General features: G+C 39.0%; 1 protein-coding gene across 1 annotated transcript in view; it reads right to left on the bottom strand.

Annotated features, from left to right (window-relative positions):
• Positions 1–17,130, bottom strand: part of SPAG16 (sperm associated antigen 16) — a gene marked incomplete at its 5' end in the record, with an annotated part of 363,040 nt that extends 345,910 nt beyond the window's left edge. The window contains 5 exons of the mRNA XM_084209553.1: positions 4,801–4,938; positions 9,246–9,373; positions 13,839–13,937; positions 14,374–14,420; positions 17,085–17,130. Of these exons, the coding sequence (XP_084065679.1) occupies positions 4,801–4,938; positions 9,246–9,373; positions 13,839–13,937; positions 14,374–14,420; positions 17,085–17,130 (458 nt within the window). The remainder of the gene's footprint in view (positions 1–4,800; positions 4,939–9,245; positions 9,374–13,838; positions 13,938–14,373; positions 14,421–17,084) is intronic.
• Positions 17,131–27,723: the final 10,593 nt, after the last annotated feature.

The following is a 27,723-nucleotide window of genomic DNA, read 5'->3' as shown; positions in this document are numbered from 1 at the left end:
TATTGCTATATTTTTTACACTATAGAGTAATAAAGAAAATAACAAGTTACAGCATAGCCAAATTTGACACATTAAAGTCTTTCAAACCTCTGGCTGTAAGGAAACTGCAATGCTCAGGTGTTAGGTTTTAAAAGTATTTCTATTTCACAGATCAATACAACTGTCTGTTGAAATACAAAGTCTCTTCTTCCTCTTCTCCATTGACACGTACACTCTGTTTTCAGCATGTCTTCCCTTCAACTTGCCAAGTTAAGTGACCATATTTCCTACTTCCTTCCTTTCCAGTGAATTCATGGCAGCAGCTCCGGGTGAGAGCTGGCAGGGCCCTGGCATGGGCAGGGCTGCCCCTCCCGCAGGAGCCCCGGGCACACACATCCTGCTGTGCGCACACACACCACGAGCTGGCAAACAGAGCAGCTCCAGCCCACATGAATGATTCTGCTCAGGCTTCTACCAACATTTGAGAAATAAAGGAATCAGTGGTCTCAGGATAGTTCTGGTAAACAACTCCCTCACAACGCCACACTCAAAATCTGACTTGCCATAAAGACCTTGAATGCAAACCCTGCCCCTTCAGAGCTCAGCAGATGGCTTGTTCTGAGCATAAAAGATGCTGCTACAGCCATAGAAAAGCCAATATCCATTTTTTTTAGGGAAGATATATGTCAAAGTCGGCAGGTCTCTCCATTTAAACTGCTCTCAAGCAAGTACTTCTGTTAAAGTAGCAAAAAGAGGATAGGCTGCAACAAACCCAAGTAGGGATTTTCAGAGGCAAGTTACAAGCCCTGATCCCACTGAATTTAGGTGGGGCTACATTCCCCAAGATGCTGCAAGTTGTAGCCCTAAAATTTTAATTGAAATGAAGACAGTCTTGGAAAACATATACTTTCAGGCTTTTGCTCTATTTAGTTTACATGGGACTTAGCAGCAAAGATGCTAAATGCACCATGTAATTAAACAGCTGCATTTAAATATGATGCACAAGAAAAAAGTGTGCACTTTTATTTTTTCTGTGGTGTAAGTGTAAAATGTGTGCAGGAATACTTAGATTTTGGTACAGAAACAGGAGCTGAAATTTTGTTCAGAGAATTTTGTTGCTAATGTCACTAACCAAAATAATAAATATGACTTCCAGGATTACTTTCTATTTTGACCATTACTTTGGCTGTAAGCTGGGTGTGTATTTGTGAACATGCTTGCAAAAAGGAAAGAAAGGTACCTGCAAATGTTTACATTTCCTAACTGATGCTGTGAACTCAACCACATAGCTCAGGCAAAAGCTTGATACAACTCTGATTGCATCTACATAAGAAATTCCTAAACATTTAAAGAGCTTTTAAATATCAAAGTTCACAGTCCCCGTGACCAACACAACCGTACCCTGAGAAAACATTTTTCTGACTGCACGTGTTTATTTAAACATATAACAGACAGGATCTGGCCATAGGAAAACACAAAAATATCTGATATTCAAAAGATTTTATATCATCAGATAGGCACAGTTTAACATGGCTATGAAACTGCAATCTATTTCAGTTCAGAAAAATGTTACCAGAATATTAAGTGACCAGACACCATCTGATGAATTAGAATTAACTAGTCTCATTTTTACCAGTTAACAATTTTCAGGGTTATTTACAAATTTTTCCTGCATGTTGGGAGGAAATCCCATGCTTCCATTAGGGAAGCATTTAGCAGATAACACCCCTTAGCAAATCAAGATAAAAGAAAGGGAGCACATTAAAGGTACCCTTTAACTAATGTCACATGGCAAACCAATGTAAATTTAGTTTTGCTTTCTGTCACCATACAGAATGGTCATTTTTAGAAATAATTTTTAAATATAGATTAGAAGTGTATCTAAACCTTAAGGTAATAACTATACTTCGTTTTGGAGTAAAAGGATTATGCTGATATTTATTTCTTTTAATGTATGCAGAGAGATCAAGATGCCTTCAGACATTGCACAAGCTATAAAAAATACATGCTCACGATACAGAGGAAATGAGGCTAACTGTAATTTTCTCTTTAAATAATGAAACACCACAGTGAAATCTAACCAACAGCCTGCAATCTACTCAATTTGCCCCCCTGCTTGCAAGCAATCATGTAAATACTGTATTAAAATACCCAAAATACAATTACAGTTAGCTTCTAGACACTAAATGTCTTCCACCAATTGCTAAACAACATTAAAGCAGGAGGTAATTGGTTTACAGTCATTTATCCTGGGCCCCCATACTGCCTAAGTCCCAAATAACATCTCTTTTCTGCAAGATGGCCATCAAGAGTACCAAGCTCAGAAATACCAAATGTAATTAAAAGCTTTCCTCAAATACATGTCACAGCACTGCAGCTCTCAATCAGTGCTTTCTGAGTAATCCACTGAGTAAAATACAGGATTTTCCTTGCTCACAAATCCTTGGTTTCTAACCAGTCAAATCAGCATTTCTCCCGTGCTCTCAGGCATTCTGCTTTCTGAGTCATTCTCTCTGAAAACCTGAAAACCCACGTTGTCCTCCAGGTAATTCTGACTCCTGCTGGAATATTTACTTTACCACTGCAAAGGCAGTGACTCAAGTTACTGAATGTATGAACAAGAAAAAATGCTGTTAGCAGTCACTACACTAAATGGATTTAGTACAGGGTATTATGACCAGGGTTTATCCAAAAAGCATAAAAGAACATTGTAGCCTAGTACAGCAAAAATGCTCAATTTCACACATTTCAATTATTTCAGAAGCAGTACTGGTTAAATTCATAGATTATTCAAAACAATGTATATGAAATGAATGGCACAAATGCTTAACTTTTAACATTAGCATCAGTGAGATCTTGGAAAGCTATTCGAAATGAAAAGGCTGGAGAGTGAAGTAGTGACCGAGTACTGTTGGCACAGACCAAGTTTTACACCTGTGTCTTGGTTTGGAAATGACAATCCAGGACAACCTGCCTATACTGCATTCAGTAACAGCCAACAGACCATGGAAATAACATTCTCCCTGTAAGTGGACAAAGAGGGGGTCTGGTTTCAGCAGTGTTTTCATAAGGCACATGCAAAATACCTGCAGGGTGTAACAGGAAACACCAGTGAACAGATGTGCTCACACAGAATCTGTGTCTCACAGAACTGCTCTGAATCTCAGTGCCCTCTCTGCACCACCAAACCAGTGATGTGACCCATTTGTTTGCCACCAGAGTGCTGCTGCTTTAGGTTCCAACAAACACCAGAATGGGAAAATCAGGGCCCAGTTTCAGTCTGTGGATTGAACTTGAGTGTTGGGATTTTATCTAATAGGGAGACTGTAGCTACCCAATATATCAGCACTCCTTTCCCTCTCCTGCTTGCTCCTGGTTGCATATTATCATGTCATCTTTAAGCCTTTTAACCAGACAGCTGCTGTAAAAACTTTTCTGGCACCTATGGAGTAACAAGATATTCTTGTGGGAAAAAAAAAAACCAGTTCATTCAGACTGTGGTGAAATGAGTTTGAGCTTTATATTGTTAAATAATCATGTAGCAATACAACAAACCCAGGAAAACTCTTATCAAGTCATAATCCACTCAGGTTATTTTGTTACAGCACATTCTGCTACATAGGAGGGGTAAAGAGGAGGAGGAAGAGAGAGAAAAGGTGGCAAGAAAAAGAAAATAAAGTTCATTGAATTTGCTATTTTCAAGAATAAGTTTCATGAGGGCCATGTTTTGTCCTTCCTTCTTTTACTCTGCATGACTACTTCTTACTCTCCCCCACTCATATGAGACACAATCTTTGAGTACCCATGGTCCAAAGAAGCTGCAGATTAAAAAAGGAAATGTTTTCTCTATGGTCTGTCTCCTCACGCATTATTTTATTTAGACTACACGTATCTGACTTGATTGTTGCCACTGTTTATTAAACTACTTGACTGTGGCCAATTAATTCATTAAGTTAAAATGTAATAAATCATTACAATCAGAAAATAATTTAATTACCATTATCAGCAGCAATGATTATTTAACATCTGAATAGTTTTGGTTTTTTCACAGAAAGGAACAACCTAAATGAAAATTAGCAACTTGAGCAATCCTGAGGAAAATCAAAGAAATGGAATTAAACTTTACAGTTCCATGTTTTGAAACCACACACTGGCAAATCTGAAGTGAGTGCATCATTAGGCCTCAGAGTGCATCCTCAATGAACACACACACGTGCAAACACAGCATTCTCCAGAAAAGGCCATGTGGTATAGGGCTCATTACTACACCTCTCCATTTTATAGGCTAAGTATTTTAATTCTCTTGACTGAAGTACTGCAGACTTGTAGAATAAACTACTACAATGTACACACCAGTATAATCAATGATGGTAATTTACACTGACACACCATTACCACTAGGCTCAGAGTGATAGATTTTTTGTAATTAAAAAAATGAAGAATAAATGTATAGTGATTTTTTTCCCTATGCCAAAGGTTTGTGGTAGCTGTAATTTATAGTACTGTAATACAAAATGCACATAATTTATTTTTTAGTTCTACCTATTAGGCTCTCATGATTCTCTGTAGTAATTTGTTATGATTACTGGATACTGAAAATTACTTTTGGCCTAGTAAATACAAATAAAAGAAATTAAGATTTACATTTCCAACAGAATTCAGAAAAACTTGAACTTTAATTATAAATGTCACCTAGAAGCAAAAGTCTGTCTAGCCAGCATAACAAACGGGAACTTAGTATTTTTCACTAAGTACTTAGGTTTACTTTACCTGGCCACCTACTACCATATACAAAAGTTTCAACCAAATCAAATAACATACTTGACAGTGTGTCTGTAGTTTTCCAGATCTTTCTTCAGGCTCAGATTCTCAGTCTCAAGCTGCTCGTTGCGAGTGTACACGTCAGGAACCAGCCCAGCCTCGTCAGCTCTTAACTCACCTCTCTCTATCAGCTCGTACCTGGTAGAAAAGACACAGATTTATTTTATTTATCTTATTGCATGTTTTCATTTCCTCACTTCACTCATGTTTTCCTTCTCGTGCTCCCATTTACCTAAACTAGAATCACAGCAATATTTACCATCTTAAAGCATTTAGAAATGCTTTTTGTTTCAGCAGTTATTATTGATGAATGATATTAGTGATTATTGTCTTCAGATTTCAGATATGCTGCTTATATCCAAGTGTAGGAGACAGTGTTTAGTATTATTTTTATTTCTATTTATTTTTCCTGTTCATACTTCCTTATTACTTGGAAAGAAAAAAAAATGCACAGATTCAAGATATTTTTCACCTGAAAAGGCAAATCATGTTCATATTTCTCCTTCTAGTGATCTCCCACCCAGAACATCTTCCCAGCAGGGAAAGTGCTCGTGGGGTTATGGTGTTTATCTGATTTAAGTTAGTTACAACTCCATGCAGCCTCTGGTGAGCTGATGTCATGTCTGAGGTCTCACTCTTCTGTCTGTACTGCATTCTTAGGTTTTACTGACATATCACCAAAAGATGGATAGTCCCAAAATAGGATCCTGAATGAGTAGATGTTATTGCTGGAGCTGAAGAAACTCCTGGGGTGCTACCCAGCATTCCAGGCTCCTTCAGATACTTTTACTTCATAATGATTATGATCATTAAGAATTCACAGCAGTGAATTCACTACCCCACCACGCTATTAAATTCTACTGCTTTTCATCCTAAAATGTGTATTGTTCATAACAGTCAGGACACATTACACTTCACATTAGACAATTCTTTTCTTCCTTTCTTCTAAATGGCTTAAATAAAAGGCAGAAAGAAATATTCAAATAGCATTTGTATATACTCACAGTCCAGTTTATCTCACATGCTCAAATATATCAAGGTTTGTTGGTTTTGTTTTTTGGGGTTTTTTTTTGAGGACTCAAGCTGCAGATAATAAGAATGAATGATTCTGAGCCATCTTCAACATGGAATACAGACATCACCTAGGGAAATGTCTTCACCTAGGGAAATGTCTTCATTCCTTCCTGTTTATTTTCCCTCTCCTTATTTAATTATATTTACCTATTTTACCAGCCCCTGAGAACATTTGATTCCGTGATGTAGAAGGCTGAAGGTTGCTTTAGCTAAATACTTGCACAGACTGACTTGGATTTTAAGAAGTAAAAGTATCTGAAGCAGTCTGGAATGCTGGGTAGAACAAAAATAAATAGAAATAAAAATCATACTAAACACTATCTCCTACACCTGGATATAAGCAGCAGATCTGAAATCTGAAGACAGTAATCACCAATATCATCCATCAGTAATCATTCTGCTGAAACAAAACACATTTCTAAAAAAAAAAGCAACCTTTACTTAACATCATCAAAAAAATTAAGGTGAATGTTACTATCTCTGTCCAAATTACTTCCTACAGTCAGCTACATATTTGCATTCTGAGGATGCTTCTTGGAATGCTCATCCCTCTGAATTAAGCTGTCACATTCACCACCAGTAGATGAAACGTTTTTGAAAAATTCATCTGAATTTGTCCACAGTAAAGTTCATTCTATCATCACTTTATTTTCTTAAGTAAATTATTGTAGGAACAGGCTTTAACAGCAAGAAAGAAGCTTGGGGTTTTTTTTCTTTCCTTCAAACAGTGACTGATGCACAGGTACAATTCCTACCAGAAATATTGCAGATAAGGGCAGCCTCATGGCAGAAATTCACAACTCTAGGGAGAGTTGGGCTCCTTCACTTGCTGGAAATATTTCTCCACTGAATGCCCTAACTAAACTTCATGAAAACTACCAAGTATCTGCACAAAGACTCAAACATGGATAATTGATGCACCTCAACTCCAGCAGAGCTAAAAACTCTGACAGACAATTTACATGAAACACAATTAATACCAATAAATTCACTGCACCCTTGTGTAAGAACAGGACTGAAAGTGAATGTTTTTGTGCAGAAAGTGTGTTTTTTGTAGCAGAAATGGAAAACCACACACCAAATAGCACTGAGAAATCTCATTATCTTTCATCAGCCCGGTCCTGTAAATCTCACAGACCTCTTCCATACTGAGCTGACTGCCAAACAGCTGCTCTTCTCACTTCTTTCACTGCACATGGGAATTAAATTAGTTCCATGCACACACAGGTATTTTACTAAGCTTTTCAGAACTACTAAGTTATAATTCTTAAATCACTATTAAAAATTAACCAAGAATCTGGAAACCTGAGGAACAGATGGTTAACTATGATTTTGTCATCAAAGCTCAGTGCAGACTGACTGAAAATAATACATGATTACTGTATACTTTACATTATAATTCCTAGAAACTGGATTTCAAAGGAATCAAGCTGCATAGAGGCTCTGCAATAAACTGATAGCTCAGGATGACCTGGGCTCTCAGGATAAGAAGGGAGAGACTGGCAGATGCAGGAATTCACAGCTGATCAGCCTCTGCACTTCAGACTTAAAAGCTGTTAATCCAGTATCTTCAATAAACAACAGAAGTCCTATCAAGTCTTGTATAACAAATGAATGGAAAATTTAATGGAAAATTAGATATTCAAAAAATAATTTAACTGTAAAGGTCCTTAAAGTACAATGGGAACAAAAAGTTTATGTGCCAAACAGCCTACATAATTTAAAGAAAAATCACTACAACTGTTATAAAATAATTCATTACTTCATTGAAAAGTAAGATTTTTGGCATAAAATCAACCATAATCAAATCACAGCATTTTTATACAGCTGGGTAGAGTAATGCTGTTTTCCCAAACTCCAAAATAAACACAGACAATTTGGTGCAATTTAAGTGACCTTTAGATCTCAGACAGACAATAATTTCAAAGGCAGCCTTTTGATAAATTTTCTCTACATTAATTAATTTCTCATTTTAAATTCCATTAGTACTTGATCACCACAGCATGAGAGCAAGAGTGTCGTCTCAATACATAATGAAGAACCCGAGTACACTAATCTGCTCTCACTTTCATTAATATTGTAAATTATCCATTTCAAACCAACATGAAACATTTTGAAATAAGGTATTAATGCAGCAAGTCTCTATACAGTAAGATTAGATACTGACATGCTGAGCTCATTTGTAAAGCTACTGAAATTAAAAGTATTACTTATAGAGAAAAAATATGTACAGCTAAGAATTTACAAGATAGGGCCTGTTAAATCCTGCACTTTCTGTTAAAAAGCAATTTAAATTTTGCCATTGATATAAATTCAGACTGTAAGTGCTTCAAAGAAAGCCGTAAGCTTCATAAAAAGGTCACTATTTATATCTGCCTAGTATTAATTATCTTTTAGCATAAAAACTATTAGACTTCAAACTTAATATCAGCTACTCATATCAATTCTTTTGTTGAGAAAGAAAACAGGAGTATCGTGCTCCTTCTCCAAGGAATCCTTTAAGTCCATCGTTATGCTATCAAAAAGCAGATCATTATTCATTCCAAAGGCAATGCCTGATTGATGAGTAAGACCAGAGCCTTGCAAATTCCAGAGCACAGATTCCACACCTGAGAATATTTCTAAGAAAATTTAAAAGCCTCAATGCTTTTGTATGAAAAAATAAGATGTTTCTAACTTTTTTCTAGTTTTCAAATTACACTATTTCAAGAGACTTTACTAAAAAAAAACCCTCTGAACTTCTCATGTTTGAAACTGAGAACAAGGTTAATCAAAGAGAGGTGTTTCCAGAATTTCTCCAACATAACCTGATGCTTCAAAGCAAGTCTGTAACTTCATGCATTTCAACAGAACTTTATACCAAGTGTCATCTTTTGCTCCAAAGTAATTCAGCTCTCCTCCAAAGCTTTGCAGCATTCCTAACATGCAATTTTTAATCAACAGTAAAAAAAAGTATACATCCTGCATCATATATGAAGAGACTGGTGTATTTAAACAAAGTTGCACCTTTAAACTTCTTCTTTAAAGTATAGACAAAATCCCTGCAATCTACAAAAGCTTGGAACAAGAAAATAGAAACAGCTCAAGAGTTTATTATTCTTCTGATTACAGTATAAACTAAACCTGAAAAAATAAAAACCATTCATATTTGCTAATTGCCATACCAAAAATTACCAATTAATAATTATGATTATTCTACTTAAACCAGCGTTCTTCATTCTCACCAGGAATACATTTGTTTGTTAAAACATTGCATTTTAAAATGACTTGTACTCAGGAGAGTTTGTTGAAAAAATGTCCTGAAATACCAGAAATATTTGAATCCTGACTATCTAATTCCCAAAGCAACATGGACACTTAAATTATTTTACCATTCAGTCTGGAAGCAGTCAAGGGTTCTAGACATTCCCAATCTGACCAGGAAATTGCAGAAGAAGTCATCCATTGCTTGAGGTATGTCTGATATCAATTTCTCAGAATTCAGAACTGACAGAAATTCCTGAAATCAAATTTTGATAACTGTTAAACTTAAAAGAGAAATGTCCTGAGCATACTTTCTATTTCTGATGTCATCTAAAGTCACAGACTTACTGGAGTACAACTGAATGTTCTCCTTGTCTTTACACATCAGACCTGTAATCAGTGATCCTTCTAATGGCATGATTTGTGAAAGGTTATAAAGAAATCATTCAAACCCCCCCTTATTTAAGCAGGTATTCCAAACCTGACATCATCTGCCAGAGCCTTGAAAGTATTAAAACTGATGAATGATCTTTTGTCACTGACCAGAGTAAAAGTCAGTCCTTATCTAATGAGGAATGTAGCTGTCCAAGGTGCCAGCAGAATGGCTTGTGTGCTTTTTATAATGGTGCATGCAATGGAGGGACAGACAGAACCTCCTCTCCATCCCCTGATCCCTTAGGAACAATTCTCACAAGGATCAAGTGTCCTTTTCCTCTCAACATGCACTGCAGGAAGCTGCCAGACAGCACTGCTACAAGCGTTAGCAGAAGGCAGAGGGTGTACCAGGGCTTCATGTGCAGCTCCCCCAGTGCCACCCAGACAGACAGCTCTGCAGAGAGGGTCAGCTCGTGGGGCAAGCACATTGCCAAAAGCAGAACCAACACAGAGCAGAGCAGTCCTACTACAGGCAAAAATTTTAAAAAAAGCTTTTCACAGCTTCCTGATGTAATGCAAATCTCTTCCCGTCACCCAACCCCCCTCAGCACACAGCTTAGAGTTTCTTTCCAAACATGCAAGGAGGTATGGAAAAAAAGGAAAATGTGACCCAGTCTGAGACTACTCCCCCACAAAAAGCATTTAAAGACAGTGAGATGAGAGAGACTGCCACAACTCAGCAGCCAAAGGGATGGCCTTATTTCACTCAGGTATCAAAGGGATTGCAGTGACTTGACATACCTGAATGTGAGGGTCTTGGCTTTTGGGAACTCCACGTGGGAACAGTGCCACAATGGACTTGCTTCACAGTGCATGACAAGCTACTGCACTGCACATGCATCTTGGTGAGAGATTATAAAAAATACCACAAAACTGAGAAAACCCCACTAAGAGATTTATCAAGAGATGCTAAAGGCCATGACTGCAAATCATTTCCTCCACCATTTATAAAAGAATCTGTAAGGCCAGGGATTTCTGATAACTCCATTCATTTATGGCTTATTCATGCCCATAGTGGCAGCTCTCTCACCGTGAGTGCATAAATTACCTGGAGATAAAGGCATTTCTCTTGATAAAATAAAAACACTGGAAAAATCTCTTGGCCATTTTGTGTAACACAGAAAATGTTGTCTTCAATCCAACCAGCCTACCTAATATAACCAGAAAAGATTGTACATGTCTGATGGAGGCCATGTAACACTGCCTTATGACTAGTACAATATGCCAAGTGCAATGTAATATTTAGCATATTTTCATTACTAGAGCTCCAGTACATCAGGCAGGTCTGTTTTTAATTGTGGTAATACAAGAACCAAAGAGTGCGTGGGCAGACAAGCAGCTGCATCCCTTGGCTTGCTTCTTTCTTTACTCCAAGTGAGGCAAATGTGAAATATTGTTGCTTGTAGTTTTCCAAGCACATCTATAAAGCCAGGCTTTGGAAGAAGTGACACAGCTTGATTCCCTTAATAAATGGAAATTTGATAGGAATTCATTTCATCCGTGCAGAAGAGAATTTATTAGTGAGATCCCAGCACTGAGCACCATTCCAGGAAGCAAAGCTCGAGCAGGGAACAATACAGGGAAAAATGAATTCAGTCTAACAGGCACAGAATCACAACAGGACCTCAGGAAACCAGAACTGAATTCCCAGCCCTTTCCCAGACTTTGGGAGTGATACTAGGCCAACCACTTGCTTTGGTTTCATTGTAATCTGTTGGTTGACTACCAACAGAAGAGCATAATGAGAGTTTTACTGTATATATTTGCTTGTTGGAAATGAGGAAAATACAATCAATTAACATAACACAAACAGATATCCTATAGCAGTTGTATGGACAAAACCATCTTATTAAAAGAGCCTGACCACGGAGCCAAAATAAATTAAATACTTGTTTTCTTAACTATTTCTTTGTGTTAATTAAAATATTCAAAAAATTTTGGGTGTAAATATTGTAAATATGACCAGTAAAATAAATTAATTTCCAAGAGCTTAACTTTAGGAACTTCCACAGCACTTCTAAGAATTTCTGTCCACTGAAGAAATATAAACAACAAATTTATAAATTCTCTGGAAAACAAGGTAAGATGTTCCAAAAAGCTTACTAAATTTAAGAAGAACATGAAAAGATTTTAACATGTTCAAACAAACTGAAAATCAAGCATTCATAAATTGCAACATTAATGAATGTCAATGTTACTTCTCATTATCATTGTAGATATTAAGAGGACAAAAACTTGGAAGGAAAGTCTAAAAGCTGTAACTACTGAAAAAAGTTTTTCAGCCAGCTTTCATTTCTGTGTGGCTTTCCAGAAGTTTTGCATCCTTTTCCTACAGTCCCTATCAGCTGGATATTTTCTTTTATATGCAGAATATTTTTTGCTTGTGCTGAAAAATATTTTCTATTACTTAAAAATGTTCAGAAAAAAAAGAAGTAGAGATGTGTTTAAGGACAAATGATGTTACTCAACTTAGAAACTCTGGCAATTGGAAAATATCCAATTTTTAATATTTTTGGATGATTACTGACATGTGCACCTAGCATTGAACTTTAATATGGGATTACATACACAAATAAAAAGCAAGTTAAGCAGTAAATACACACAAGCACTTAAAATTATCATCCAGGTTATGGTTATTACATAATTTATTTTAGCCAAGATTACAAGTTATTAAAAAACAGGCCAATTATTTATCATGGGAAGAAGACAGCCTTCTACTTTGCTTCCTAGCTCAGAGTTGGAATGTTGAGTCAATATTAATTCACAGGAAACAGTGCTTCTTACTTGGGTCACCAGAAGCACTTGGCTTTTCCAGGGAATTAATATCAAACCATCGAGTCAGTGAGCCTCACAAAATGTACAGTAAATCATTATGAAAGCTGTCAGGGAACTAGCAAGTGTATTAGAACATTTCTCTACTCATGTCTTTCTGTCCAAAGGCTGAAAACATTACTTCAGTTTCAAAATTATGGAAAAAACGAAGCCTACAAATAAAAAATCAAGCAGGAACAAGGCAGACAACTTTAAGTATAAGCTTAAAATCAAAGAGAATTTAGGTTTAAGCACAAATTATCTGCTGGTTTTAAGGAAAAGTAAGAGTTTCTTCAGTTTGATTAACTGGGATAGACATCAGCACACTGTTCCTACCACTCCAAGTTCAACAAATCAATGAAGAGGTAAAAGATTATTTAAACACAGTACTGTCAAAAGATCAATAGGTTAAAAATGTTGTCTCTTTTTTTACTTCCTATTTTAACATACTCACACACTAAAACATTCATATCCCCAGCTATCTCTAAGGAACATGAAGAATTTCCACCTCTTCCTTAGTATTAAGCATTTGCCATCTCAAACACTTCTGCAATCATTCCCTTAATTTTCAAGCATATTCAGTTTTAATACACATAAAACTTTGTTATGGTCAGTTTCCGCTCAGAGTTTGAGCAAAAGAACAAAACTGATCTGTTGATAAGCACAAGTGCAAAAGAAAACACACATTTTCCCTCCATTTTGAGTTTAGGTATCATTCACTTAATTTCATCTTTTCACTACTAATCATTTACTTTTGCAAAACAAAGACTATGACTGTACCCTTCTGATGAGGCTACAGGACAGGGGTGATATTGGAAACACAGCAAGGAAAACCACTTTTCCATTAGATTGTTAAAAACAAGTAAATTCAGGTAGATCAGATTTTGAAAAATGCAATACAACAATCCCATTGTGTAACTCTGAATTATTACACAACTGCTTTGAAATCAAACTGTAAATGTAAGGAATGTCAAAACAAATGGTGTGGAATAGTTGATAATTTCATTAATATTTTGATTCAACATAGTGTAACAGTCCATTCTTTGTTTTCAATATATGAACAATCTCTTTTAGCAAAGTATTCAAGTACAACCTCTTGTGAGTGTTAAGCAGCTGCAGTTTCTTTCCTGTGCCAGGGATCACATTCTCATTTAATCTGCTCAGATAAACTCTAAAATACTGATGCATTACAATAATATTAATGTATTTTAAATAGCTAAAGATTTGACTACATGTACTTGAAATGTCAGGTTGTTAAGAGAACACAAAATGAACACAAATTAAAGATGAAACCCAGGAAATGTGAGCTGTCTTTTCCACCATGACATATGTTTACCCCTATAAGCTTGTAAGAAAATAAGACACAATCTTTTCCACACAAATATTTCATGATTAGTATAAACTATTGTGTGTAAATTTCAAGCCACTAATGTCAACTGAATTAAGGACTCTTAGATTGTTTAGGAAGCTCTTACTATAATTTTGGCATCTTCAGTCTGCTCTTCAATAGTCTGCAAAGCTTTGGACAGATCCTCATCATCTTCAGGAATACTGAAGTCATCATCTGCTGAAACCTAAACGAAATTATGTAGAGTTTGGTATCAACACATTTTATACACCCTTCTTTCACAATAAAGCTGTTCCCACTCCCATCACAACTGCTGAAAATAATCCCCTCCTCATTAAAATACCATCTTGCCATATGTAAATAGAAATCTTATTAGTGAAATAATTTTTATAAATAAGCTGAAATAGCTAAAGAGATGTTTTATCTAAATAGAAATTCTTATACCTTTAAAAAACTATTTATTGTTCAAATAAAGTTAATACACAACAATTTAACTAACACTGAATCTTCTCTTGAAAAACAGATATGCTCTCTTTCATCAGTTTATAAAAGGAGATTTGTGTCATTTCTCCCAGGATGTATTTATGACTGGTGAAATAAAAAGAACAAAATAAGAACACTCTACCAAAATATATCAGAAGATTATCAATTTAGTAAGTTACCTCTTCATACTGATAATCATCTTTGGAGTCATCTGTTATGGTAATCTCTGCAGGTTTAGTTAAGTCTAGAACAGCTGGTGCATGTGAGGAATTCCAAATTTAAAAAAAAAAAAATAAAATAACCATCTATAAATCTGCTATCACCACCCCCACCCTTGCTCTTCTCAACACAAGACTTGCCTTTTCCAAGGTTTCCTTCAGCCTCAAGGTGAGCAAGCCCAGTTCCAGAATTTAGGTTTAAGTTTTTACAGCAGGTTTGAACACCATTAAAAACTGACTCATCAGATCTCAGAAGCCAAGCACTGTTCCAAAATAAAACAGCAGCTCAATTGTGCTCTCAGCCAATCATCAGTTTTGAGAGGGGTCTTTTTGCTCTAGAATTTCCACAGCCTTCTAAGCAGAAATAGCTTCATGCTCTCAGAAAATACCATTTTTTATCAAATTCAGATGTGTGAGTTCAAACAGCAATGCCTGAGGTCAAACCCTGAACACCACAGGGGCACTTAAAAGAGCTGATGCAAATGCCTTAATAATCACAAGACAGTTAAAATAAAAAGATGAGGAACTTTCAAAACTCAAAAATTCATTTGGAAATTATCTACAGTTCCTTGAAAGGCTTTAGAGTCAAACTTTTGATTAAACATAACTACAAATAGTCTAAAATAAAAGCCAAATAAACATCTTTTCATCCACTAGCCTCACAGCCCATGAAAGAATAAAGAAATGTTTTTAGCAGATGCTGTTGACAGCTTCCCTAGGAAATCAGTTAGCCTACAAGTGACCCATGTAAATAAACCAGGAATTAACTTCCAAAGAAAAGAAAAGCTGGCAATTCAGTACTTCAAACACAGAAAACAAGAAAAAAAAACCAACATGATTTTCCAGCTTTGCACTGTGTTGCCCAAATCTGAGCTATTCTCCTAAAAACAGGCCTTTTGCCAATTTTCACCGTATACACAAAACATAGGTAAAAGTATCATCTGCATTCAAGAATGCAGCATCACAGCACCAGGAAAACTCAGATAAATTGTATCCATCTGGAAGGCTAACAGCTGAATACCATAACCCCCTGATAAGTAATAAACTTTCAAAAACTGGGGATTTTTTTCCTATATTTTCTATTGACCTGACTGTCCTTGTGATCCACTATGGTCTAAAGTAATGTGTCATTGCAAACAATTTGCCCACACTAAAATATAACTTAAAAATCCCGGGGTTCTCCTCCTTTTATTTTTTTTTCCTTCCAAAAAATCCTAAAACAGAGAAATTAATTTTAAAAACAACTGTATTTCTCCACAGCGTTAAATCTGCTGAGGCAGTGCTTTTTTAAGCACACCATGCTGAAAACAGCTGTGCAGATTCACTAAGGTAGAAATTGAGGCACAAGCTGCAAAATGACACTCTTCCACCTTTTAGAATTGGCTTTATATTAGCTTACAACTTAATTCTAGCAAGGCATGACAAACTAAGGTATGGTAGGGTCTAAAGTATGATTGTTTAGCCTCTAAAACTGTTAGAGCTTCTTGATTTGCAGCTCACAGCTAGAAAAGAGAACAGGTGCAGCTCATCTGGCCTAGTGACAAAAGCAGAATTTGGGTCATGTGGCCAAAAAATTACACATTTAAAAGCCATAAGCTTCCAAAATAATGTGCTACAGCTAAAATGTGGAAAGGATTGGGTGGAGTTTTTTGCTGTAAAAGCTACGGGAAAGTTATGTCTAGGTTACGTATCACAACCTCAGTACTCAGTACAAACCATGAATGTCCCAGCAGTTATTCTGCAGTGGGAAATTAAAGGAGCACCTCTTCCAGCAGCACACTGGGACTGGGAGTCTTAATAACAAACCTTGTCCTCCATCCCTAGGGATTTTGCATTTAGTGCTCAATAGCTAACAGAGGAGAGGTGACAAGAGCCTTTCATGCCAGGACTGTCACTCCTGCTCAGGCACTGGAGGATTCAATTCCCCACTTTTCCAAGGGGCATTCAGGAAGTGCAACCTTCAGCCAGGAAAGCAAACACCACCTTACAGTGAGCCAGCCCCCACTGCCTCTGCAGGGCCAAAACCCCGCGTATTCATCGAATGGCATATGTTATAAAAGACCTCTGAGACCAAACTGCTAACACAGCACCACGTTCACCGCTAAACCATGTCCCCAAGCGCCATACCCACACAGGGCTGTTCGACACTTCCAGGGATGCTGCGGCCACCGCTTCCTTGGCCACCCGTTAAAGGAAGGAATTTTTCCTGATACCTGAACATCCCCTGGCATGGACTGAGGCCGTTTTTCCCCTTGTCCCATCGCAGTTCCCTAGGGGCACAGCCCGAACCCCGGCTGTCCCCTCCTGCCAGGAGCCGTGCAGAGCCACCAGGGCCCCCATGAGCTCCTTTCCCCTCAGCCGCTCCCGCTGCTCCAGCCCCTTCCCAGCTCCGCTGCCCTTCTCCGGACAGCCTTCTGCCGCTTTTCAGCCTCCAGAACAACAACCCACAAAAAGAACCAAAAAGCCGGGAGGATTTTGGACTTTTCCCCCGTACTCTCGAACGCTGCCCTCGCCCCACCCAACCCCCGCTCCCCAGCAGGTGCAGGGGCCGGCCCGGCTGAGGCGGGAGGAGCGCTGAGGAGACGGAGCCTTGAGGCAGGGAACCACCGGCAGCCCCAGGCGAGCAGGAGGATGAGGATGGAGGGGGAAAGGCTGGGGAGGAAGAAGGATACTCTGCAGGCTGTAGGCCGCCTCGGAGACCTTCGCCTCCTCCGCCATGGCCGCGGCGTTGCCGGGGGCGACCTCTCGCGAGGAGAGGCGCCCGCGCCGCGGCGGGAAGAGAGCCGGGCTTAATTGAATTTAAATTAATTTCGTTTAATTCGATTCACTTGAATGTAATTCAGCGCCGGTAACTCCAGGCGAAGCTCCGCGCCCGTGTGGGAGCGGCGCTGTGAGGGCGAGGAGTCTCCGGAGGCTTCCAGGGCGTCCCCTCACGGCGTCCCCTCAGGGCGGCCCCTCCGGCAAACATACAGCGACCTTCCTCAAGTGGAAGGAAAAACTGCAGAAAACGAGGGGGGAAACCGCTTCAAACTCCTAAGAGAGGACTAATTTCTTCCGCAGACGGAATATTTTTTGTAGCTGGAAGCTGAGCTAAGTCCCGTGGGACCGATTGCTTAAGTGCCTTCAGGACCTGAACTCTCCTGTGATTTTATATTCACGATTGAAAGCAGTTTTCCCAGGAAAAAGTTTGGGAGAGCAACATATATTTGTGGAGAATATGCATCACGGCTCCTAGGAGTTTGAAATAAAGTTGCAGGGCTCGACAGAAACATTTCTGTTGCTTTTTCTTATCTTAAAGTAAGCGTAGAGGTACCAGTCCTAAATTTCCATTGGGTTAAAGGTCTTGAAATGCAACAGGAACTCAGAGTCAGTGATGGGTTAATGTAAAGTAACAGAAATAAGTGCCCAAAGTATCTGGGGGGAAAAAAGTAATTGCAAAAATTGTAAAAAAATTGTTAATGTTTGGGTTGAAAGGAGAGGCACCAGCTTTCCTTCCCGGGGTAACAAAAAAAAAAAAAAGAAAAGAAACAAACAAAACCAAAAATACAAACAAACAAAAAAAGGTAAGCATTGACACATTGGCATACAGCCTGAAGATCAGAGCAGATGTAAGTGGAGGAAACCGAATTATATAACTCAGTTAAAATTGTAGCCTGAAAAGATACAATCCTGCAAGAGGACCTGCTGCCTGTGAAACTATTATTTTGGCACTATGCAGAAATTGTCACACAGGATTGCCATTTCTCTCCCATGGCAGACACATTCTTGAGAAATGACAAGTACTTTGGCGCTGTCAAAGTCTCCAAATTGTAATAAAAGAACAATGTTTTGGCTCAAGACTGTCACAACACTGCAAAGATGACAAGAACTGTTGTATTCCCTCAAATTCTCTCAAACACTGTTGTTGAGTTTAATGCATGTCAGAGCTTGAGCTCAGCTGGTTTCAAGAGGTAGAGGGCAAAATGCTGACATACCTTTCTTGATCTTTGATGGGGTTTTCCAGGGGGTTTTCCACCCCTGCAGATTTGATGGGGTTTTCCACCCCTGCAGATTAAACTGATGTCACCAGCACAATGTTCTTTCATCATATCCAACCCACCAGAGGCATCTTGAGCTCCAGCAGAGCATCTCAAAAAAAGAATAAGCAGAAGTGTCATCATGAAGCACAATGTTCACCAGTCAGTACTCCTAAACTGCAGGTGGAAAAGGTGATAACACTACAAAAGGTGGGCTGGCTACAACTGAAGGCATCATTCTCTTAGAGAAGTTTCCAATTCCACCACAAATCGCAAAGTGTAAGTTTGTGTCATACAGGCTAGCACAGGTGATTAATCTAAGTTAATGCCACTCAATTCTCTCAGCAAGGTTTGCTGTTAGCCTTCATACAAAGAGTTGCACAAACAAAATGCCAAGCAATGCCCTTCTCTGAGTTCTCTCTCTCTGCAGGTCTAACTTCTCCCTACAAATTATTCATGGGACACCTCTGTCTCACTAAAACATGGAAATGTATGGTATCCACAACTGAAGAAGAGTGATGAAAGCTTAAAAAGGGCTCAGAAAGGTGCTTCAGGGAAGATTATGATTAGAAAACAATTAATAGTGGTGGACAAAAGGATCTCATTCTTCCTGGTTTATTTAAGGAATCGTTAAAGATCAATGTCAGTGGGTAATGGATTTGGTAAGAAAGGCTGTGCAAAGATAGAACCATATCAAGAGAGTAGAGCTAGGTTAGATATTAGGAATTCATTCTTCCCTGTGAGGGTGGGCAGGCCCTGGCACAGGGAGCCCAGAGAAGCTGTGGCTGCCCCATCCCTGGAAGTGTCCAAGGCCAGGCTGGACAGGGCTTGGAACAACCTGGTCTAGTGAAGGGCATCCCTGCCCAGGAAAGAGTTGGGATTGGATGAACTTTAAGGTCTCTTCCAACCTAAACCATTTTGGGATTCTATAATACCCAGTAATACAGAGAATTCACTAAAAATAAGTCATAACTAAAAGCAAAGAGCAAATTTTTGAGCAAATCCAACTGATTTTCAAGTATCCAGAAGAATTTTAAGAACCACTGGGTTCTTTTCTAAAAAAGTTATATACTCCGTTCAGACACCAGCTAGTTCGGGACATCCTATGGCTCCCATTTTCAGAAGTCAGATATAGTCAGTGCACTTGCTATGAAAAAAAGTTGAAGCAAAAAAATAACCAATTCTATCATACATGGACGTTTGCCAGTATTGTAAAGGACACATAGAGTTTATTTGATTACTTTTAAATAAAAGTCAGTTGGTCAAAGATTGTTATTTCCCAAAGATTTAAAGCTTTGTTTGGAAACAGTGTTTGGTTGGCAACTTCTAAACTCTTTATGTCACCCCACTGTGACTATATAAATGGCCTCATCGTGTCATGTACTGACATTTTTCCTTCAAAAGGCATAACAAGCCAACTAGTTTCTCTCTACCTCGTTCAGAGCCACCTGCCATAAATACTTTGTATTTGATTATTGCTAAGCTGAATTCCAAGCACCCAATTCACCCCGGTTTATAGCCTCATAACAGTCTGGGTTATAAATGATTATCATCTCCCAAATGGCAGCAACCAGTGCTGTTACTGTATCCCATAACTTCTCGTGAGAAAGACATGGAAGCAGCACCTGCTGTAGCTTGAGCATTTCATTAGGCAGGCCGTTTGCTTTTCTCACAGAGCAAAGACTGAGGCGTGTACCTCCACCAGATCTGCCTGATAGATCAGCCAGACAAGGCAGTGGATTTTAAAGAGGTTATTTATGAGAACTGGACGAACTGGAATACTCCAGAAGCATTGTCTGTGCTCCCAGTCCCTAAAAGCCAGGTACTCTTACCTTTATACCACCACCTGAAAGACTGAGAGACTCTCCTTACATTCAGAGCAAAATATCCCCTCCTGCTGAATTCAACAATCAAACCAGCTACAATTTTGACAGGTTGAGTTAAAAAACCAGAACAACCACGTGAGCTACTTTCAGTGACTTTCCCTCCTCTGCAGGAACACATCCAAGAGGTTCAGTATACGCACTTCATCACAGCAGACAAGCAGCCAACAAAGAATTATCTGCCCCACTGACTTCCACACACCCATTTCTAATTGTTCTTCAGCGCAGCTTTGGGGAAGGAAGGACGAGGTAATGTCAGCAATTCAGCTTTCTGAACGAGCACAAAGCGTGGCTCTAACAGCACTATCACGATGACAGCCAAGGGGCCATTGTCCACACGGTCATGGTGGAGCACGGGACCACAGCTGGGAGCCAGAACGAGTTGGCAAACATCTTGTTCCAACTTCTGCTGTGCCATCTGGCTTCCAGAGAGGTGACTGACGTTAAATGTATTTTCTCTGTATTGCCATCTGGCAGCTGCTTGTACAACAACAGAGTAACATGCAGAATTTGGCTAAGGCTTATCCCAAGAATCACATCAAGGATACTTGTAACACAGGCTCTGAAATGGAAAAAAAGTTTACAAGGAAAGTTTTGTCAGCTGCGGGCATTACAGGCGCAGAGTATTGCAGGTAGGTAAGGGGCTGTGGGAAATGATATATCCCTATGTTTTCTGTGTGTTTATTTTACAGAGTTCCCATAAAAGTTTCTACAGGGAAGGAAGGGAGAGACAGGTTTCCAATGGACACAAATATTGTATCCAGTGAAATGTCTGTTCTTGAGAAGCACCAGCACATTGGCCATGCTGTGGAAGCACTTTCCCAACTTTAGAAAAGCAGGACTTTCTTTTCCTGCTGTAATGTTGTATGCCAAAGGTAGTTCCAATAAAGAAAGGAGATTTGAGAAATTGATTAGTACAAACACAGTCTCTAAAAGAGACAGACTTCTACTTTAACAGAAATTTCATCTAAAAATGTCAGGATTGCCAAAAGCAGTGTAACTACAGTGTAATAATACCTGTAATGCCAGGTCATTTTTTTAAAGGTCACATTTGCAAAGCCACAGTAACCTTGCTGAGCTTTAAATGTAACAGAATAGGGTGCTTCCAAAAAAACAGAGTAGGATTTCTAATAAATATGATCCCATGATAGCTTAAATCAATCAGCTTTGTACTCTACCTCCTGCTGGGCACTCCTGCTTTTTTCCTTGCTCCTGTGTTGTTGCTCATATGATTCACAAATAATTTAAACCTAAAAAACTAAATCCAGATGATTTTTTTTTTTTAAAAAAAGCAGTGGGAGGGTGTTAGTGTCTTTTCTGTTTGGTTACTTTTTTTTTTTTAAATGAGGAAAAATAACACTAAAATGCTAGAGGTTTGGTATTCAGAGTTAAGCTGAAGTGACTAAGTATGTTTTATCTCTACTCTCTAAGAAGAACATTAAATATAAAGGCTCTGCCTAATTTCCAGGTACTTCTATAGATCAAATGTAGGATATACTTAATCTCTTTAAAAAGGGTTTGAGTGGAGATCATATGAAAACAAAAATGTCTGTTTTCCAGCACATTAAATATTAAATAAATAAGGCTCTGCCTGTTCTAAATCTCGGAGCATTTCTGCATCACAGATAGGATAAATAGTGCTAAAAGACAAGAGGAGTGCCACATAGTAACTTTTTATTTTACAAGTGGGTAGAGTGAACAGTGTTCTCTCTAAATTCCAGTTTTGTGAACACAAGTATTTATGGAGCTTATAGGGACTAATGATCATTGGTTCTTGATAATTAGGGGCTTTTCACTTAATATGTTCTTCTCCCCTTTGAAATTAAGTTTAGTTAATGTGCTCTTCAAGGCAGCAAAAAGCAGCTAATACACTCCTACTATCAGCTAAGGGAAAAAAACTCCATGTGGCTGTAGTAAAAGGAAAAACCACCACCCTTAACACAAAAGACAAGAGAAAACAAAGTGCTGTATTTTTTCCTAGTCTGTACTTAGCAAGAATTGAGACACCACCATGTCAGAAAACATGAGTTAAAGGACAAGCAACACAAAAGCTTGCAGAAACTGTTCCTTTTTCTTATTTTACCATGCTTCCAAGGGTTTCACTGCTTGTTACCCAGGTGATGCATCTTCCCATTGGAAGTCTTAAGTCTCATGCTAATAATTAGCACAAGCCTGAATCATTTTAGGTGGTTTCCTGCTGGCTTTTTTTTTTTTCCTCTTTTTTTTTTTTGGTTTTTGGAGGTCATGTATGTACATGCTCACATTAAAACCAGACATGACAAAGTCTTCTCTGTCAAAATCAGATTAAAAATTGACATAAAGGAATACATCTACCAAAACCATAAATTATTCCAAATGATTGGGTGCTTCAACAACATTTTCTTCTGCACCCAATCCTATCTTTTATCTGTATCCTAGTAAAGATAGACTGCAGTGTCCTTCACCTTTTTTCCTTCTTGTTGCCCCAAAAACACACACTTGCCTGCTCTTTGATGCTTTCTTTGCTTGGGCTCACTCCTCCCTTTTTCTTTTTTTTTTTTTGCTCTAGCTTTCCCCATTCTGACCAACCGTTTACATTTCTGTTTTTAGCAACTTTCATCATCCTCTGCTATTTCTTCAACCTGTGTTTTCAGAGATAGACCTAGAATAAATGGTTTATTCTTTTTCTAAAAAAAACCAGGAAATTATACCCAAAAAATGGTCCAAGAGGTCACAGAATTTGATGCAAAATGGGTAAAGAGTAGCAGGGGATTTGTAGCCAAAAGCAACATTTGATAGCAGAGCTTTTAACCAAGCCTTTTCTCACCTGCTTAAAGCTTGTTGCCTTGATGGAGACCAAGCGTGGAATTTTAAGTTCCTCAAGCATTTTCTTTGGTTTGTTAGTATCAACAGAAATATGGAACTCTGGGCAACAAGTCTACAAAAATGCACCATTTTGAATAGTCTTGTTAGAAAAACCAAAACTCTTCTGTGTCCAAATACTGATTGTCATTTGTGATGTGAATGAAGCATTTCATGGCTTTCATTTTCACATGCCTGTGATGAAAGCACTAGTACAATATTGGCACCCTGTACCTAAATGTCAAAGCATTGCTTTGTGGGGCTTTTAATATTTTGTTTAAATATTGAAGTGCCACAAAATTGAAACCTGGAAATGCTATGTTTAAGTTCTTTCCTTTTACCTTCATACTACTTATAGCACAGCCATAACTTTTGCTGTCAAGCCATTTGCTCATTTTTGTATAGAACAGAATGAGCAAATGTTGGTAATTCAGCTTCTCAAACTAGACCTAAATCTTGGGCACCCTCTATTGCATTTGAAGATGCCCAGAGGGGTTTGAAATGGACTAGCTCACACACTGGAAGCTTACCTTAATATAAATTCTTCTCACCATTATACTTCAGATATGCTCCCAGTAACTCAGAGCCAAATATTTAACATAGGGTGAGAATCTAAGGAGGCCCTACAGGGACACAGGAACCTGAACCCAGAGGCTTTCACTGACCCCAATTCCTTACAGTTGGCTCTGCCAACTTGTCCCCTTTCTGGAAATGGCAATTGCAGTGCCTGTGTCCAAGAGAGACTTGCTGCATCTGGGCCCCCAGTGGTGTCCAGTCCACCTCCTGGATCCCAGCCCCCAAGCAGGATGTCCTTTCAGATAAACTCTTTCCAGCGCTGCTTTGGCCAGAGGAGACATCTCCTTGCTCTGTGTTGATTTCTATCCTCCCACCCTGAGGCTGTGAGCTGTCCAAAACAGGCATTTACAAGGCAGTCTGATGGCTGCTGGTTCCTCTCCACTGGTCAGGCACAGAGAGAAATGTAGCTTTACTTTTAATAGCAGCTTACTCCACTGGAAGTTGGATATGAAGATGAAGATGGAAGATGATATAGCTATTTAGGGAATACAAAATTTATCTGTTTAAATTAACCCCACTTTAAAACAAACACCTCCCTGTAAAGGCATTTCTGACCCTTCAAAATATACAGCTGAGTTCAGAAGAGAAAATTCAGAATTTCCTCACATAAATTCACCTTTAAATTTCTGAACACATATTCAAATTTTACTGGGACATAATGTGAGTATCTTCACAGGTTAGCATGACCATCTTTTGCTTCACACAAGAACCTCAGCTCACCTTGCTGGGCTTTGTAGGGATGATGACTGTAGAAATGGTTCTGTTCAGAAGTGGCTGTTCAGTGCCAGCTAGGTAAGGTGTGGTTCCCTAGGTATTGCCCTTCCCCAGTTCAAACTCCACATCAAAGTGTGGCTCCTTATAGTCCATTCTTTTGGCAGTGAGAAATCTAAAACAAAGCATTCACAGAAAAGCAAAGTATGTGAAGTAACCCATCCATATCCTTTTTGACATTTCCATCAGAGATATGCAATTTTCACTTCACATTTTTCATCAAGTTTTTTTAAAGCACAGCCAACATTAAACCTTTACAAGCTAGGGACTACAAATCAGTTATGTCTGAACATATGACAAATGGCTGCAGTTGCAATTCCCACCCCTGCAGAAGGCAAGATCTCTTGCTTGAAAAAAAAAGAAAACCAAACAGCAACAAGAAAAAAACCCCAATAACAAAAAACCAAGGCAACCTTGTGGAAAAAAGCATCTTTACACATGAAGCTGGGGTTCTGAGTGAGCCAGAATTTTTGAAGGAGTACCTATGTGTCCAGACCCCATTTCCTTCTCCCTCTCTCCTGTTCAGAGGGGAGCATGCCTGTATGGCACAATGCAAAGTACCTGTGCGTCTTCAGCTGTCCTGGGAGACTTCACACGATGTCAGACCCCTGGTGGCCCATCAGCTGGAGCACTTCTGAGCCTGGCCAGCCTTTCTTTTGCACTACAGTTGGCAAGGCAGAACATCTTGCCAAGTCTTCACCCTCCTTAGCCCATGCCGGGTGATTTCACAGTGAGCCAGCAATTAGTCAGACTGGCATGTTGTCAGGTCATGTGTCAGATACATTTATCTCATTTACAAGCAGAAGATTCTCCAATGAATAATTCAGAAAGAAATAATCACCTTCATGGTCCATTTTCCCAACTTCAGGCTCTGTCTCTAACAAGCATCCACTGAACCTGGCGAGACATGTCGACTACAGAAGGAGCAATTTAAAAATCAGTGTGTGCACATGCAGACATCCCCCCATGATTTTACTTACTGCTAAAGGCAAACAGCAATCTGTTGGCCCAACCCTCAGTGAAATCACGTGAGGTTTTCCTATCAACTTGAAATGGAGCTGGACTGAATGTAATAATCTGAACCCATAAAGTTCATCATTCACAGGCTCTCATCATCACATAAAATGATCTGTCCTTTGGAAGCTACTTGTTATTTTCTACTCACTAGCCTCAGGGAACACGGGTTTCCACAAAGCATATAAAAATAGCAATAGCTACACTATGATACCTCCCAGCAAATCTAAGGCTAAAGGAGGTAAAGTTACATCAGCAATGTTTCCTTCAGCCTTCCTTTTTTAAATTATATTTGCTATACTTCGTAAATCCATGGCTAAGTCTGTTTTCTCCTCTTTGGTGCATGAATCTCAATTGTAAAACTATTAAGATGGTGCAGAGAACCTATTTCTTCATCTGTGTACTATCCCATGGGTTACCTTACTTTGTGCAAACAAAACAGCAGAAATTTTGGTAATTAGATTACATGGGATAATTTGTGCTTAATACCAACTCTGATGAAAGTGTTAAAACATAACCCAATCCCCCAGCCTGTTTTTTCATGGTGAGAATGGCTGGTGAGATCTGTGTGATTGTGGCATTCAGCCCAAATCCCAATATCTAAAGGAAGATGTGTGGGAGCAAATACCAGTCTACTTTTTTCCCTAACTATATCAGCTAGTCCACTTCAAAAATATTATGATTCCTTCCAAACTGTGCTTGAAGAACAATTTTAATCACAGAAGGAATGCAAGAATAACCTCTAAACTTCACACCCAAAATTATGTCACAGACAGAATAGACCTATAGATTTTGCCTTTATGGCAAGAGGCACAACAGAGGATTGGTTTTCTCTTTGATTCTAAGCTAAGTGGACATTTTCAGACTTGACATCTCACTTCCTTCAGTTTCCAGAACCCACCACGAGACTTCCTGAAGGAAATTGGGCTCAGAGCAGGATGGCACCTGAACTGGACAAAAGCTGCTGGCATCTCCTCCTGCAACCCTGTCCATACTCTCATTCATAGAGATGAAGGTGAGACGAAGGTGAGTGCCCTCCAGCCAAGTGGAGCTATTCCCAGTAAGCCCAAGTGAGGAGTTCAGTCTGTATATGAAAAGTCTTGTGACCATTAAACACCTTGCCTGTCCCATCATTACACAGAACACAATGCTTAGTTAGCTTTTGAACATCACTCCCATTACTGTAAATTAATATTAACAAGTAGCAATGATTCTCAGCATTGATGAAATGGGTCCCCTTTTCTGGGTTTGATAACTGTACCCAGACACACAGACCAAAAGCCTCACTGAAAATCCAGAGTGAACTGGCACTGGAAACCAGCTCTGGTTCCAGGTTCATGCATGGGCTTTCCTGAGTGCTTATTCTTGCACATGTATGTAAATGTAAATCTCAGTTCTGCAGTTTTAGTCCACCTTGGAGTTACTAAGCCCGATGGCATTTCATTGCCAATATAATTTTATAGAGGCACTGGTTGTTAGGATGCAGCTTTGTTCACCACAGTTAACCATACTGTCTCAATTCATCATGCACCCACCAGACCATAAATCTGCTAATTAAAGAGAGACACATCTCCAGCTACAGTATTTGGACATTGCCTTCCTCCCAGGCGTGGATTCAGTGGTGTTTCTCTCACAGCACTGTGTCAGCTTGATGCTTTCACTGGTCACAGCTAATTAGGACTGAGTGAGCTGTGCTATTGTAGCTCTAAAAGGCTGATGTTACAAGCAGCTCATACCCATCACAGGAGGCTGAGAGGAGCCTCCTGAAGGCACAGCAGTCTCCATGGCAGCCTCCCTGCTTCCCTGACCATACTCACCGCTTTGTACATCCCCCTTGGAGCTGTCCAGGAGCAAAGGCAAAGCACAACTTGGACCAGGCTCAGTTGCTTTCAATTCCAAGACTCACACCCATCTGCTGCAAAGTGCAGTGGATCAGGTAGGAAAGTCTGGTAGGACAGTCCGATAGGGACTGCTTCCCTATCTGAACCTTACAGAAGGGACCATTTGACTTGGTCACCACTAAGCCACGTGCCATTACCAATGCTGAAAGCCTGTGTGAGCACTGCCAGCTTTGCCCATAAAAGTTCCCTGCTTTTCTGTAATTATATCAGGGATAATTAGAGCCCTTAATAGGGATATTTATAATCTTTGTCCGATCCATCCTCTTTACTCCTTAGCCATTAGCACATAAAGATCCCTACTTCTGCACA

The sequence above is a fragment of the Fringilla coelebs genome (assembly GCF_963513975.1).
Source record: "Fringilla coelebs genome assembly, chromosome: 7".
NCBI lineage: Eukaryota > Metazoa > Chordata > Aves > Passeriformes > Fringillidae > Fringilla > Fringilla coelebs.
This window is presented reverse-complemented; position numbering and strand designations above follow the sequence as displayed.